Genomic DNA, 13,909 nt, shown 5'->3' with positions numbered 1-13,909 from the left:
GGAAGATCCAATCATTAAAATATACAATTTGTTTTAAAAGTTCCCAAACACCTTTAAAATATTTCAAAACAGCAAACAACACCCAAACATTAAAACTAATAAGGATAAAATAATTCATGCTCTCCATACCTGGGAACTTTGGTTTCCAGCCACTCAGATTGTCGTGGATTAGTGAGAGTGGGATATACAAATTTTCTCTTCCCTCTCTTATAGATATAGATATATATCTATGCATACACACACATGCTCTTTCTTCCACACACATTCATATGCTCTCATACACACATGCTCCTTACATACACACTCACCCTCACACACATATGCTCTCTCTTACATGCACATACATACACACAAGATCCCTCTCACATACACATGCTCAGACACACACACAAAGAAAAGTACCAGGCCTGGACTCAGAACATCCTTTGCTTGAATAGCACAACCTTTCCTGATATAAACTGCATAATTTACTGCTCAAAAGAACTTGCTAATTACTACTTATTCCATCTGCCTAGAACTTGGTATCTGCACTTCTTTCAGTACTCTCTCTCACACACACAAATACACTCTCTCATACACACACACTAATAAAAATGGCGCCGACGGGCCTTTGCCCTTACCATGTGACAGGGTATCCGTGCCATTGGCCAGCCCCTGTCACATGGAGGGAGCACTGGATGGCCGGCACCATCTTTAAAAATGGCGCGGGCCATCCAGTGCTCCCACCATGTGATAGGGGCCGGCCAATGGCACGGATACCCTGTCACATGGTAAGGGCAAAGGGCCATCAGCGCCATTTTGATTAGTGGCAGCAGATGGCCCGGGAGCGGGACATAGCTCCCGGGACCCCCACTGGACCACCAGGTTCCTGTAAATTTTTTTTTTGGGGGTTTTAAGGGTTATTTGTGTGCCGTTTTTCCCGCCCTCTCCCAAAACAATAAGAGAACCCCCACGAACAATATCGTAGGGTTTTCCTATCGTTTTGGGGGAGCCCCCGATTTCTGACGATATTTTCAAGCGGCTGAAGCCCGATTCACATCCTTAGTGCTTAGTGCAGTTAGTGTAGCTGCGTTCAAAAAAGGTTTGGATAAGTTCTTGGAGAAGTCCATTAACTGCTATTAATCAAGTTGACTTAGGGAATAGCCACTGCTATTAATTGCATCAATAGTATGGGATCTTCTTGGTGCTTAGGTAATTGCCAGGTTCTTATGGCCTGGTTTGGCCTCTGTTGGAAACAGGATGCTGGGCTTGATGGACCCTTGCTCTGACCCAGCAACGCAATTTCTGATGTTCTTACTCAAACGTCGACTCTAACCTGCATTGCTCAGAACAGTTATCAATAACGCACATCGCTGAGCTCCGTGAGCTGATGAGGTAACTGCCCCCGATAGTCTGCTGCTGCACACATTCTTCTTTCTAGTTACTTGTTCTCTTTTTTTTTTTTTTTTAAACTGAGAACAAATAAAGATACACAGAAACCAATACTTTCCTTTGGTGCAGAGGTTCAGGTTCCAGGAACGCAGGCCTCATGGCAGATCAGAAAAGAGCCAGACCGCTGGCTATAAATCGGTCTCTTTTCCCCAAATTTTAGTGACCCAGCCCAGAGCAAACCATATAAAAGGGATGGCTCGTGGTGGATGAGGGATCTGGACCACCAGATGTCCACCCCAAGGCCCTCTGGACTGAACTATCCACCTCAAAAGCAGGGGGGGATATCCCCACAAAAACCTCACAACCCCCTGAGCAGATCCAGAAATGTTGTCTTTTAATCTATTTTTTTTTTCTCTCTGCCCAGATGGCAGGTTTTACACCATCTACCATCTGCTGGAGACAGAGAAATACTGAGGGAATGAATGTGGCACACTGGGTTACGTACAGTGTCAGTGAAAATTTCTCTGTCTCCATCTACTGGCAGGAGGAAAAAACCCAGGAGTCTGTACTGATCTGGGTACACACAGGGAACAGGGGATTCCATGCTGCAGCAGAATGAGGAAGGGTTAATGATACAAAATCACATACCTAGAAAGAATGATCTGAGTTCCATATTGCACCATTGTAAAAAAAACACAAAACAAAAAAAACACACCAATAACCTTGAGAATCTGTAGTGATTCAGTGACCTTTTATTGGTATTGTGCAAATAAAAAACCACACCCCAAGTATATATATATATATATATATACACACACACACACACACACATATATATAATCACAATATGCACAACATAGTTAAAAGATAAATACAGAGAAGGAGCAGTGAATGAAATGTAGACACAGAAAGCTTGATTCAGACATACACAGATCGGCCATAGGTGATGTATACAACCAAAACTGGGGAAAAAAAAAAAAAAAACATTGCCAGTCCGATTGGCTGATAGCTGAACCACATATTCATTATTAAATCAGTTCAACGAACCACATGTCCAGAACATTTCTAACCTGGGCTGTGTCCCAAAAGCAGAGTAAAAGGTATTTAAAACTGTTTCAGAATCTTGGCCGAAGCAGACAAGAATCTGAAGAGGAGAGTGACGGAAGAGCTAGGGCATCTGTAATTAAATGAGTGTACAACCAAACTAGAGCACCAGCTCGTTTAATGACATCACAGCTTTCAAACGCAGCAGGACGAGCGTGGCACTTTCACGCCTCGGTGGAGGCAGACTTCCTTCTGTGGCCAGGCCAAACGCCTCCTACTGTAGGCTGCCATCTGCTCAGGGGAGTCGCTGGAACCTAGGGGTGACGGGAAAGGCAGCCTCGAACACATCGTCTTCGATCCCTTCTTCTATCGGGTTCATTTTCGCCGAGGTCCTCAGGTAAGGAGAGCGGTCTGCCACAGGAGAAAAGGAATTTAATCCAGTCAGTAGCATGCGGGCTGGGCCAGGATCAAGCCTATGTGACTTGTCTGCGGGCAATAAGCAGGGACAATCTGCGAGCGCTTGGTTCCCTGGACTTTAAAACTGAGGGACCTGGGTGCACGGAGGGCAGGCGTTTCAAACAAACAAAAAAAAAAAAGAAAGCACATCCAAATTCTCCATTTTGTTTTTATGCAGCTTTCTATGGACGGATTTCTTAGATAGCGAAAGCAGAGCTCTTCCATTGCTGGCAGGCAGCAAGGAAGGAGCATGGATTGATATTACACAGGACTTTTGCAGAGCAAAGGCTTAGCCTTAAAGAATTAACACGCTCCCTCCCCTCCCAACTTCCAGCAGGTAGGGAGGCAGTGGACAGAATGACACGAAACCAATATATAACGTAAGTAATTTGTGTCCGACAGCCACTAGGGCCCAGTTTGATCGAGTGCATAAAGGGCTCCCCGTGTGACTGGACACAGAGTCTACTGATCCGACGTGCCCGTTCACGCAAGGAACACCATTGTTTGGATCAGTAAGATAATGCATGATTTTCAGCTGTGGCTATTTACGCTCTACAGGGTCACCGGACTGTTCCATATCATCAAGGACAAGCTGACCTGTCCTGAGTTTGTCCATGGTGCAGGTATAAATGTGCAGTTCCACTTTCTCTGAGAAGGAAAAATCAAACTAAAAGCCTCTAGCTGGAACAACACATAACCAGGATTGGCTCTGAGCATCTGAGCCAGCCTCTTATGGCCCCCCCCCCCCTTAGCTCCACTTCTTACTGACTGTTACTCTGCACAGCATCCGTACCTCATGGGAACAATGCAGGGCCTGAGTCAGGAAGCCTGGGTGGCAGAGCATGCAAGCAACCAAAGATTCATTTTCAAAACGACTTCCGCACGTAAGATCCTGCCCTATGCCCACGACCTTTTGGAAAGCAATCAGGGTCCAGTGAATGCACAAGCAATGGGTGTCGCCCGGTGTCATGCACAGAGGAGCGGGCTGGGAATTCCACGGATGCTTATGGATTTTAAACACGGCACGCCTTAAGTTACCCCCTCCCCGCTTGCAGCAGGAGCATCTCTGTGCGGGCACTCAGCCCAATTACCTGGGGACTTTCAAAGCAGACTTATGACTCCTAAGTTTGCTTTGGAAATACTCGGTAAAGGTTGCTTGTCCAGTGCATGCAGGCTGTTATTTAATAACCCTCTTAATGCAGGCCATGACCCACCCTATGAAGCCCTATCACTGGAAGGCAACGTTAAAATACCAGAAGCAGGAACACAGACCTTTTGGCACAATTCTTTTGCATCCAACACCTGAGTGGTTACTCCTCCTTGCTTTCTTCTCAGACAATTAAAAGCCAACCAAAAGGCAGAGAGCAGACCCGGATTTTAAAAGCCCCAGTGCTAGGGCTTCATGAAATAGCTTTTCAGTGTGCTGCACTTGCAAAGTTTCTGGATTTAAACAAAAGAAAGCAAGCAGAAGGGGATGAAAAGGTTGAGCACGACGACAGAGAACAGACACTGCTGCTCTCTGGTGAGGGAGGAAGCAGGATGCTTGCCGAGACTGAATCCTCTTTGCGAGGACGACTCATGCTAGAAGACATCTGTCCCTTCTGCAAAGGAGGCCAGGATTGGTTTCTTTAAAGGGTGGTGCAGAGGACCCTGGGAAGTGGTGGGAGGGGCATGGTACATGAACAGAGGATGATCCTTGCTGCTGGTGCAGAATGGCACCTAAGCGATCAGCCTGAGCACGTCTCTCTACCTTTGAATGCAGGAGTCCCACCCCCACGTTGACTCTTGTTCCACTGTGCTGCCATTTAAATAACAAAGGTCAGGAGGGGCAGGCTGAGCCTGTCCTGGTTTTGGACCTTTCATCCCACCGAACACACACCAACGTCCACGTATGAATGGTGGGGATCCACGGGAAAGCACTGCTGCAGCATGGCCGCTCCCACTGAAATTAAAGACTGAGGACCCTCGCTTGTGCTCCCTTCAAACAGGCAGCACCGGATGGGCCCCAGGGACCACGTGCTCTTACAGCGTGGCCCGGATCAACCTGTATCCAAGTAACTTCAGGTCAGCTGGCAACACTGACCACAGCAGAGCTGGTATTCAGAAGGCGCAGAAGATAGAAACTGTCGAACCGATACTTTATGTAACCCAGCATCCCGTCTCCAGCAGGAAATGTAGACTAAACAGGATGGGCGTCCATCCGCTGCCAACCTCCTCCGATCTCCAGCATTCATCATTTAGGGATGGATGAAGGCTGGGTCCGAGGCATAACTGATCCCTCTTCCAGACCCGCACACCTCCATGGCCGCATAGGACCCGACCCCGCGCTGGGGCACATCTTTTCTCAAAGGAAAGAAGCCAACACAAAGATCCTCCTCCTACCCCCTCAGTCATGGCTGTTTAGGAGCTGTAATTAACAGGCAAGGACTGTGTCTCCGACATCAACCTTTCCATAGAGCCTTAGCTTCAGAAACCAAATGAAAGGATGAAATATCTCTCTTTCTGCCTTCATTTATGCACATTCAGTATGGAAGTGCCTTCCTCCTTTTACTTTTAATCAGATAGCGTTGTGCCCGGATGTGGCGAGATCCCCTGGCGTCAAAACTTCTCCCACTGCCACAGAAATTCTTCCTGGCGCGAGTGGACATTCCCCAAGCGTGAGAGACCAGCAAAGGTGATGATTAGTAGGGATGTGCAGAGGGACACCATACGTTGCATTCGGGATTCGTATTCGTTGGGGGGGGGGGGGGGGGGAGGGGGCAGATACGTTACATTCGGCAAGGGGGAGCTCCGATATGTACATGCGTTAATTCTTATTCACTTCCCGGCTAAAATTGAATTAAGTACAACCCCCCGCCCTCCTGACCCCTCCAAGACTTGGCTATCTTGTCCCCACAAGACTTGCCAAAAGTCCCTGGTGGTCCAGTGGGGGTCCGGGAGCGATCTCCTGCACTCGGGCTGTCAGCTGCCAGTAATCAAAATGGCGCCGACAGCCTTTGCCCTTACTATGTCACAGGGGCTACCGGTTCCATTGGTCAGCCCCTGTCACATGGTAGGAGCACAAGATGGCACCGATGGCCATGTGACAGGGGCTGACAAATAGCACCGGTAGCCCCTGTGACATAGTAGGTCAAAGGCTATTGGCGCCATTTTGAATACCGGCAGCCGAGGGTGTGAGTGCAGGGGATGGCTCCCGGACTCCCCGCTGGACCACCAGTGAGTAATGGTTAAGTCTTGGGTGGGTCAGGAGGGTGGGGGGTTTGTTTAAATTGGCTCCTTTAGACGGCCGAATAATTTGGCGAAGATTCGTTGTATTCGTGGGGAATCACGATACGTTTCGCTTCCCCACAAATACAACGAATATGGCCCTATACGTTGCGGATTACAAATACGTAGGAAACGAATGCACACCCCTAACGATTAGCACCACATGTAAAACTGCCAGCGTAAGAGGCTGCAAGCACAGTTCACAATTACTGCACTGGTATGGTACCTTAAAGCCATTTCACTTCTTCGCAGACTTCTCCATGCTGTGGTTTTCCCAGCAGGTTTTTGGGTGGGTGGAGAGGCAGCAGTTCACTGTTAGAGCCATCTCCGCTTTGACTTCCCAGCCCCACCACGCCCTCCAGGCTTTCCCTTTCACAGGGTGGCTTCTGAATGCCTTCCTGGGACTGAGGTGAGTTTCTGGGGTTGGCAACTGGTGGAGAGCTTCTCAGCCCAGTAGAAGAGACCTGATAAACCGTGCTGGCGCAAGCGCTATTATTTGATGAGGTCAAGCTAGAGCTAATGCTTTTAAAATACGGGTCTGCAACCATTCCAAGATAGTTAAATTGAAGAAAGTCACAGGAGTGCCGGAATTGTGATGCTTAATGATGCAACCAAAGCAGAGACACGTTTACTGCAGAAGTCTGCCACAAACAGATAGGGGGGGTCTCTCACTGCTGAACCCCCTCCTCCTACACAAAATTCAGCATGGAGAGCACGCCCGGCTGAGAATGCAGAGCTTAAACCAAGACACGATGGCAAGGAGGCTCTTCCTGTTACATCCATGGCACGCCTAGCCTCACCCTCCCTCCACCAGGTAAGCCATACACCCCCTGGACTGGGACTGAATGACGTGGGGGGCTGGCACATCTAGGTCAGGCTGGCAGCGACTGAAAAGCACCACTAGCTGGGAGCTGCCTGACGGGACCACATGAGAGGAACTGGAGATCCTGTTCAGCTCACGCCCCAAACGAACAGGCGTCGACATTACACGTAAACCACCATTTACCCGTGATGCTGCATCCCCAGACCTCCCCCCCAGCCAGGAAGGGAAGCTTGGAAAAAGTTCCCATCCCTTTGTTGGTGCGGATTTAGGAAGGGAACCCCTCCAAGTGAAGCCCTTTTAAATACAAGCTGTATCTCTCAGCTGGAGGGGAAAAACACAAAAACACATTGAAAGAGTGTAAAATGTTCTTATGCCAGAACAGGAAGTCTCCAATTCCACCCAGGATCTTTTTAGGTCATTGATTAGCTGGAGTGCAATAAATACAGGTTAATTACAAGCAGAAGTCCCTGCTCCCCTTTATCCTATGTCTCTCTTCTAACTCATAACCCTTTTTCCCTGTTAAACCAAAGGGTTTAACAGGAAAACCTCTCCTCCAATTTGCTAATATACCACTAGCCCTGCATCTCCCACCAGTGATATTTACATTTTGCAGAGAGGAGAGTGAAGTGAGGATCAGAGCCAGCTCACCGCACTAAAGGCTGAGCATTTGCAAAAAAGCAAAGCAGTGCCCCTGGAGAGCCACTTCAGGCCCAGAGGTAGACGCCTCACCCCCCTGCACGTGAGAAGGGGGAGAAACCACCCATCCTAAATCCATTCCCACCACCCCAGGAATACTCCCGAGAACACCACCAAAGCGAGAGCCCCAGCTGCCAGCGGAAATGGGTCAGGGTAACCTGCTGCAGCGTCCACATTCGTTTAGGGTGTACGAGCAGAAGATTTGGGGGGGGGGCTGGCTTGATTTTCAACGAGCCGAGGGAAGCCAGAGTGTGGACCTTGCAATACCTTCTCGGCGAGGATGCTGGGTTAAAACGGTTAAGGCCCCCCTCTCTCTCTCTCAATAGAAAGCACAGCTCTGCAAACGGCCCATTCCATAGGCGTTAAAGAACTCCTGCTGGTTATTCCCTTAACGTAAAAAAAAGCAGACAACAGGGTTTTGAGTTAGACACAGAACACAGTGCTGACGACGATGAGCACAGTCTGGGCAGAGGGGCCTCTCTATGAACGAGACCGTCCCACCCTCCCTCTCCAATCGTGCCACACAGAGTACACACAGTAACTCTGCACAGTGCGACACACTGTGGGGGGGGGGGGGCTTTTGGCCTCAGAGGCAGCTCATGCGCCAAGCAGCGTTACATAAGTAACAATAAATGCCATCACCACCACCACCACCACAGGTGCCAGCCAGAGAGACACACACAGAGTCTGGGCCAGGCCACCTCTCCCCAGAGTGCGCAGAATGATTATCTGGTTACTAACCCAGGAAGGGATCCTGTAAACCCCCACTTTACAGAGTCCCTTCTGGCAACTGCAAAAAAAAAAAAAAAAAGGGGATTAGTTGTATTACCTTCTCCAAAACAGAGGTTAACAGACCAAAAAAAAAATTAAAATAAACTTTACGCACACAGGGACAGCGGGGTCAGGTGCCGTGTTAGTAAACTGGCCCCGACACGGTTCTTGGCAGGTAAGTGGTTTAGTGCGGGTTACACAGTGGGAGAGATTATTTTATTATCACGCTGTAACCAGTCCGGGCGGCACATGGCCCTGAAACACCCTAAAAAATATTCCCGCGAGAGAGGCATCGAGACCTTACATATCAGGTCAGCCTTCATATTAAAAAGCCCCTTTACCGTTATGCTGCCTGGTGCTCTAGAAGGGAACGCAAAAGGATTATTAGAGCAAAATTCAGGAAAAATTACACAAGAACTGTTTCCCCCAGGACCCCTGAAGTTTCTGCACTGGCACTGCCTATTTCGGGCATTTGTGGAAGGGAAGCTACAGCAGGACGCCCTTTCTGCTGGCGGAAGAAAGGGCCGCGTGGTTCTCCGGGGCTGCACCGCAGGCCTTTCCCTCCACCACCGAAAAGGGCGTCCTGCTGTAGCTTCCCTTCCACAAATGCCCGAAATAGGCAATGCCAAAGAGCCAAGAAGTAAAAGGGCTGATTTTCAAAGCTGCCTGCTGAATGCCCAGCTCACTAATTTCAATTGACTAATGATATGCATTTAATGTGCATTGACGACTCCAGGTCCTCCTCATGGCAGCGCGCAGCACCGCCACCAAGTCGGCCCACCCTATACTGTATTTTTTTGGGGGTCCGGTATTTTCTCCTCTCTCATCCGGCTCAATCAGAACCAGAGCTGGGATCCTAACGATTACCTTTTGGATTTTTTTTTTAAGTCCACCTCTCCAAAGCAGGTTTACAGCACTATTAGAATTCCACCGCAGTGTTCCTGCCCCAGAGAGCTTACACTGGAAGTGGATACCTGAAGCAACGGGAGAAAAAGTGACTTGTGCGAGGAATGTCAGTGGGGGGTGGTGAGGGGGGGGGGGTAGAGAAGGGTTTGCCCTGGTTCTCAGCCCACAGCTCTAACCATGAGGCCGCTCGTTCTTCTGAGCCTTTATTTGTAAATTCCCAGGCACCCCCCCCCCCCCCCACTGTCTGGCCATTGCGGCAACGGTCCTGAGGCCGGGAGATGATGACCAGGGCTCTTTCCAGAACCCTGTTATCCTGCAACCTGAATCCGGCCACCAGGTGCCACCCTTAACTCTGACCGTGACTCGCCACTCTCCCCGCCACCGGGGGGCTGTGCACACTGCCTCCGCAGCATTCCCAATCGATCCAGGGCGCAGAAGGCCCCGATGCAGGGTCCCTTAACAGGGCGGTGCATGGCACTACCACCGAAAGACTGGCCCTATTGTATTTTTTTTCCCCCTAATCATTTGAGCAATTTCTATAGGGAAAAGATTTCCCTCTGGGATGGGGAGGGCATTTGGAAAATCCAGGGGCATCCCCATCTTTTAAGCCACCTCTAGTGCTGCTTCCTTTCGGAGCGCAGATAAATTCAGCACAACATCTTCCCGTGGATTTTATTGAAAGTAAAATGTATGCGGCACCCCGAAAAGAAGGCGAATCAGCAAGCAAAGGCTAGAAACCATCTACAGTCCTCCGTGGCATGGCCCATACAGAGAATCGCAGAAATCCTGCCGGCACAGGCATTGCTGTATTCAGGACGGTGGCTTCGTTCCCGTTTCTTAGGTGTTTTTGCTATTTTATTATTTTTCTTTTAAAAGGGTAACGAGCGGTAAAAACAATCAAATTTAAGATAAATATTTTCTGAGCAGAAACAAGACAGCTCATCAACCTTTTCTAGGTTCTTGTGCAGATTGAGATGTTCACGAGCCAAAACGAACGTGCTGACCGACTTGCTGCTGTATTGTTTCATATGGTGGCCGCTCCCAGGGCGCTAGGCCAGGGACTTACGCAAAGCGGTACACATCCCTCGGAGCGGCCGCTCCCTTGAGCAGGGTTAGCGACTTACGTAGCGAAGAGGCAGTGGAGGTCCCTCGGAGGAAGTGATGCAAGCCATCGTCACTGTCGCTGGTGCTGGCCATGCTGTTCCTCATCTGCATGACAGAGAGCTGGGAGCACACGCTAAGCTGCCGGTCCATCTTCTTTGCTGTCTGGAGAGGCAGAAAAGATGCTGCATGGAGAATTCAGCTACAGTCACTGCCCCACACCCCATAAAACTGCGATCAGGCTAATTGCAGAGCTCCCCCCAACCGTCTGTCGCATTCTCCCTCCCCGAATGGCATACCCAGCCCTCACTGGCCCAGAGGACAAGAAGGATGCCTCCTCCGAAGCACACACTTACTGCTACTCATTGGCCGGTTGGATAGTAGTGGCAGCCGTCTTCCCTCCTTCCCTGGGCCTGAGGACACCCAGGAAAGCAGAGTTGCTTACCTGTAACAGGTGTTCACCCAGGACAGCAGGATGTTAGTCCTCACATATGGGTGACATCATCAGGATGGAGCCCAATCACGGAACACTGACTGGCACCACTTTGACTGGCACCACTGAGCATGCCCAGCATGCCACCAATCCTGCATCCAGCAGGGGTCCCCCCCAGTCTCGTTTATAGTAAAAAGAATGTGCGAAAAATAAAACAAAGTCTCAAGCGTACCCAACTCTGCGGGGTGGCAGGTGGGTTTCGTGAGGACTAACATCCTGCTGTCCTGTGAGAACACCTGTTACAGGTAAGCAACTGCTTTCTCACAGGAGAGGCAGGATGGTAGTCCTCATATGGGTGAATAGCGGGCTGAGGATGCCCAAGCAATGTACCAAAAGCACCCAAAGACGTGCAACAGGCACAAGAACAGGGGTGGTTTTGGATAAGAGGGCAGCCTGAAATTCCCAACTGGCCATTGGAAGGAAGTTGGGTATTAGGCTGAGAACAAATTGACGAAAGAGAGAATCTTGTCTGCCAGCCTTGTCCAGGCAATAATGAGCTGCGAAGGTATGGAGAGAACTCCATGTAGCAGCCCTGCAGATGTCAGAAGATGTACAGAATGAAGGTGTGCTACCAACGTTGCCATGGTCTAATGGAGTGCGCTTTAACGTGTCCCTGGAGCGGAAAGCCTGCTTGCTGGTAGCAGAAAGAAATACAGTCCGCCAGCCAGGAGGACAGGAACTGCTTTCCCACCGGGATTCCCAGTTTAATTGAATGAAAGGAGACAAATAGCTGGGTGGGCTTCCTATGAGCTGCAGTGCGTTCCAAATAAAAGGCTAGCGCATGTTTGCAGTTCAAGGAATGCAGAGCCTGCTCACCTGGATGCGAGTAGGGTTTTGGAAAGAAAGTAGGTAAAACAATGGATTGATTTAAATGGAACTCAGACTACTTTTGGTAAAAATTTAGGATGAGTGCGAAGGACCACTTGATCATGAAGGAATTTCGTGTAAGGGGTAAGTAACCAGTGCCTGTAGCTCACTGATCCTGCGAGCAGACGGCAAGGCAAGAAGGAAGAGCACCTTCCAAGTGAGATGACGCAACTCGCAGGAGTGCAGAGGCTCAAAGGAGGTTTCATGAGTTGCGCCAATACCACATTAAAGTCCCAAGCGGGGGCCGGGGGATGGAGAGGGGGCTTGAGGTGAAGCAAGCCCTTCATAAAGCGCACTACTAAGGGTTATGTCGACAGAGACATCCCTTATACCTCTATGGAAGGCGGCCACCACACTGACATGTACTCTAATGGAGGAAGTTGTAGACCCGACTCCAAGAGGTGCAGAGGTAGTCTAGAAACTTTGTTGTGGGGCAGGTAAAGGGATCTAAGTCCTTTGAAGTGCACCATAATGAAAACAGTTTCCATTTAAAATGATAAGATCTTCTAATAGAAGGCTTTCATGAAGCTACTAGGACCTGGGATACAATGTCCGAGAAGTTGAGAGGCCGTAAAATCAGCCTTTCAACATCCAAGCTGTCAGCACTAGAGCCTGGAGGTTCAGATGTCGCAGGTGTCCAGCGTTCTGAGAGATCAGGGACGGATCCGCACCCAGGCGAATTTGCAGGCAGACTGAGAGGTCGCGAAGGATGGGAAACCACACCTATCGCAGCCTTTCGGGGCTATGAGAATCATGAGACCCTTGTCTCGATGTAGCTTTGAGAGTCTTGCTGATGAGTGGAAGAGGGGGATAGGCATACAGGAGACCTGTTGCCCAAGAGAGGGTGAAAGCATCCCTCGGTGGAGTGCTGGGACTGCAATGTAGGGAGCAGAAGTTCTCTCCACTTTGTGGTTGTGGATTGACACAAAGAGATCTATTGGATACCCCCACTTTGGAATATGCGCTCCGCCACCGCAGGGTTCAGGGACCACTCGTGGGATGAAATGTGTGACTGAGTTTGTCCGCTAGTACATTATCCACGCCCTCCAGGTAAGTTGCTCTCAGTAGCATGGAATGAAATAGAGCTAGAGCCCAGATTTGAGCTACCTCCTGACACCGTAGGTAGGAGCCGGTTCCACCCTGCTTGTTGATGTACCACATCGCTACTTGATTGTCCGTTTGGATTAGGATTGCCTTGTTGGATAGGCAATCCTGGAAGGCTAGGGCATCTCTGATCACCCTGAGCTCCAGAAACTTTATCTGATGTGCTTCCGATGCAGACTAGGATCCCTGAGTTTGCAGGTCGTTGACATGTGCTCCCCACCCTAGAGTGGAAGCATCTGTCATCAAAATTATCTGAGGTTCTGGAGCTTGGAAAGGTAGCCCTCTGAGCAGGTTGGACTCTTGGATCCACCAAGCCAGTGAGAGATGAAGCTGCCTGGTGACGTGGACAATGTTGAACACTGGATGGTGGGCCTGAGACCACTGAGATTTTAGTGTCCACTGTGTTACTCGCACGGCAAGTCGAGCCATCGGTGTAACATGGACAGAGGACGCCATGTGGACTAATAAGACAAGACGACGACAAGCAGTCGTGGTTCGATGAGACTGTAAAGTGTGTGCAAGCACTGCCAGCATATGAGCTCAGTCCCTGAGAAAAAAAGCCTTTGCTTGAATGGTGTTGAAATCCGCTCCAATGAAGGAGAGGAATTGGGATGGAGCCAGATTGGATTTTTGATAATTGATTACAAATCCCAAGGACAGCAGTAGACACAAGGTGAGATGGAGGGATTGAAGAACCGTCTCTGCAGACTGAGTCCTCAGTAACCAGTCGTCTAGATAAGGGTAGACGTGAGTGCCCAGTATGCGGCTACTACTGCCAGGCAGTAGATAAGGGTAGACGTGAGTGCCCAGTATGCGGCTACTACTGCCAGGCATTTCATGAAGACACGAGGTGCCAATGCCAGGCCGAACGGAAACACTCTGTACTGGAAGTGCTTGTTTCTGATGAGGAACTGGAGGTATTTCCTGTGAGACGGGGTAATTGCTATGTGCATGTACGCGTCTTTTAGATCTAGAGAGCAAAGCCAATCTCCCTGTTGGATCAGAGGTAG

General features: G+C 49.6%; 1 protein-coding gene across 4 annotated transcripts in view; it reads right to left on the bottom strand.

The window, feature by feature from the left end:
* Positions 1-2,101: 2,101 nt before the first annotated feature.
* Positions 2,102-13,909, bottom strand: part of BVES (blood vessel epicardial substance) — a 146,096-nt gene continuing 134,288 nt past the window's right edge. For all 4 annotated transcript variants that reach the window (XM_029595348.1, XM_029595341.1, XM_029595342.1 and 1 more), the window contains 2 exons: positions 10,459-10,600; positions 2,102-2,826 (listed from right to left, as the gene is read on the bottom strand). In XM_029595348.1, the coding sequence (XP_029451208.1) occupies positions 2,711-2,826; positions 10,459-10,600 (258 nt within the window). In that variant the 3' untranslated portion in view covers positions 2,102-2,710. The remainder of the gene's footprint in view (positions 2,827-10,458; positions 10,601-13,909) is intronic.

The sequence above is a fragment of the Rhinatrema bivittatum genome, chromosome 3 (assembly GCF_901001135.1).
Source record: "Rhinatrema bivittatum chromosome 3, aRhiBiv1.1, whole genome shotgun sequence".
NCBI classification, from domain to species: domain Eukaryota; kingdom Metazoa; phylum Chordata; class Amphibia; order Gymnophiona; family Rhinatrematidae; genus Rhinatrema; species Rhinatrema bivittatum.
Note: the sequence above shows the minus strand (reverse complement) of the source record. Positions and strands in the feature narration are given on the sequence as shown.